General features: G+C 63.3%; 1 protein-coding gene across 1 annotated transcript; it reads right to left on the minus strand.

The window, feature by feature from the left end:
* Nucleotides 1-47: 47 nt before the first annotated feature.
* On the minus strand, nucleotides 48-1,602 carry LOC104080202 (tubulin polymerization-promoting protein family member 3-like; the record flags this gene model as incomplete). The annotated part of the gene is made up of 2 exons (XM_009582509.1): nucleotides 1,380-1,602; nucleotides 48-242 (listed from the first exon to the last, which is right to left on the minus strand). Coding segments are annotated over exons 1-2 (383 nt in total), but the record flags the coding sequence as incomplete, so codon positions are not given.
* Between the last annotated feature and the right edge of the window lie 151 nt (nucleotides 1,603-1,753).

Consider the following 1,753-nt stretch of genomic DNA (forward strand, 5'->3'; position numbering starts at 1 on the left):
ACCCAGAGCCATGTGGTCCCCTGGAAACTCCATCCTCCCCTCCCGACCATCCCGCCTGCTCCCAGCGGCGGAGGGGCTCTTCACTCACCGTGACGCCCACGTTAATGGGCTCCTTCCCTGCCACCAGCTGGCAGATGGCTTCGTACGCCTCCTCTTTGCTCTTGTCCTTAAATCTCTTGGAGGCCAGCTCCTCCAGCGCCTTCTTGAACTCCTCGTAGTTGATGACGCGGGCTGTCTTCCCTCTGCAAGCAGAAAACCCAGGCTGCCATCAGCACGTCTTCAGGTTGCGCCTCCAAACGGGGCTGCAGTGGGATGAGCTGCGTCAGGGAGACCCCGGCTTTGTCCTCCACCAGCCTCGGGCCCCTCGCCCACCTCCGAAATGCAGCTACGGCCAGGGCAATCCCGGCTGAATGGGTTGGGCTGGGCACAGCCGGTGCTGAGCTCCAGGAGCTTTTCAGCTACATGCTGTTAAAGTTCCTTGATGCTAAAAACCTCACCCCTGCATGGAAGTGACCTGGGCCTTGGGTGCTGGTGACAGGAGGGGACATGCATCCACTCCCACTGCTCCCAGCCTGCACGGGATGCCCAGCAGCCTCTCCCCCCGGCAGGCATCAGTCCTTCTCTGGTCAAATTTGGAAGGACGTGCACAGAGCATCTCTCCCACAAGCGCCCGATCCTCGTCTCAGGGGCAGCACAGCAACCCACCCTTTTACGTGCCGAAAACCTCCCGGAGCTCAGAGCCTCCTGGCCCCACCAGGGAACAAGGGGATGCCTGGACAGAGGGTGTGGAGGGAGCAGGCTCTCCACCCATCCTTGCTCCTGCACCCTGCTGCGGAGCATCAGGCGTCAGCGTGTCCTTGGGGGCCCTGAAAGCAGCCCCAGGTGCCTGTAGCTCTTCAGCTGCCCCTGTGACCTCTGAGGACCAAAGACCAGAGTCCTTGCCAAGCTCCGGTGTGGGCTGGCCAGGCCCAGGGATGGGCTGTGCCACGTCACGCAGGGCACCCCTGAGCACCCTCCTCTGCTCCCTGCGGCACCTTCTTGCTAGACGGGAACCTGGCAGAACTGGCCAGGCCCACCCTGATGCCTGGGAGCAGGAGCAGGGGCACAGCCTCTGCACCAAAATCTGAGCCTCCCACCCCCCAAATTCGCATTAATTTATTATCAGGTCTTGCAAAAGCAGTCCCTCAAACTCCCTGAAGGCAGGACGCCGCAGGGCAGCACCCGCCGAGTACAACATGGGAATGGACGGCCTGGGCATGCAGCCCGGGTACCACACCTCCCCGGGGACCACCGCACTCAGGCACCGCCACCCTGCCCAGACCGCAGGGGCACCCCCAGCCTCTGAGCGACTGGAGGCCCCGAAAAGCCAAGTCACTTACTTCACCTTGGAGAAGACAATGTCCACATCAGTGCTGGTGACGCGTTTGCCGTCGGTGACTTTGCAGTCTTTGCACAGCTTGGCCCAGTTCTTCCCGTTCATTTCTTGCCCCGTAGCCTTGGTGTCGCCGTAGATGGCGAATTTGCGGAAGCTCTCTTCCAGGGATGCCATCTCAGTGCTCCCGGCCATGGGGCTGCAGGACGCGGGGCAGAGGGGCCCGTTACTGCCCGGGCTCTGGCTGACAGCACCGGCGGAGCTCAGCCGGCTCTGCTTTCAGCTCCGCGAGGGCAGGAGGAGGAGGGCCGGCGAGGGCGGAGGGACTGCGGCAGGAGCGGGGCGTTGGCAGAGCCTGCGGGCGTGGGGTGAGGGCTGGCT

This window comes from Fulmarus glacialis, unplaced genomic scaffold, assembly GCF_000690835.1.
Source record: "Fulmarus glacialis isolate BGI_N327 unplaced genomic scaffold, ASM69083v1 scaffold27267, whole genome shotgun sequence".
NCBI classification, from domain to species: Eukaryota; Metazoa; Chordata; class Aves; order Procellariiformes; family Procellariidae; genus Fulmarus; species Fulmarus glacialis.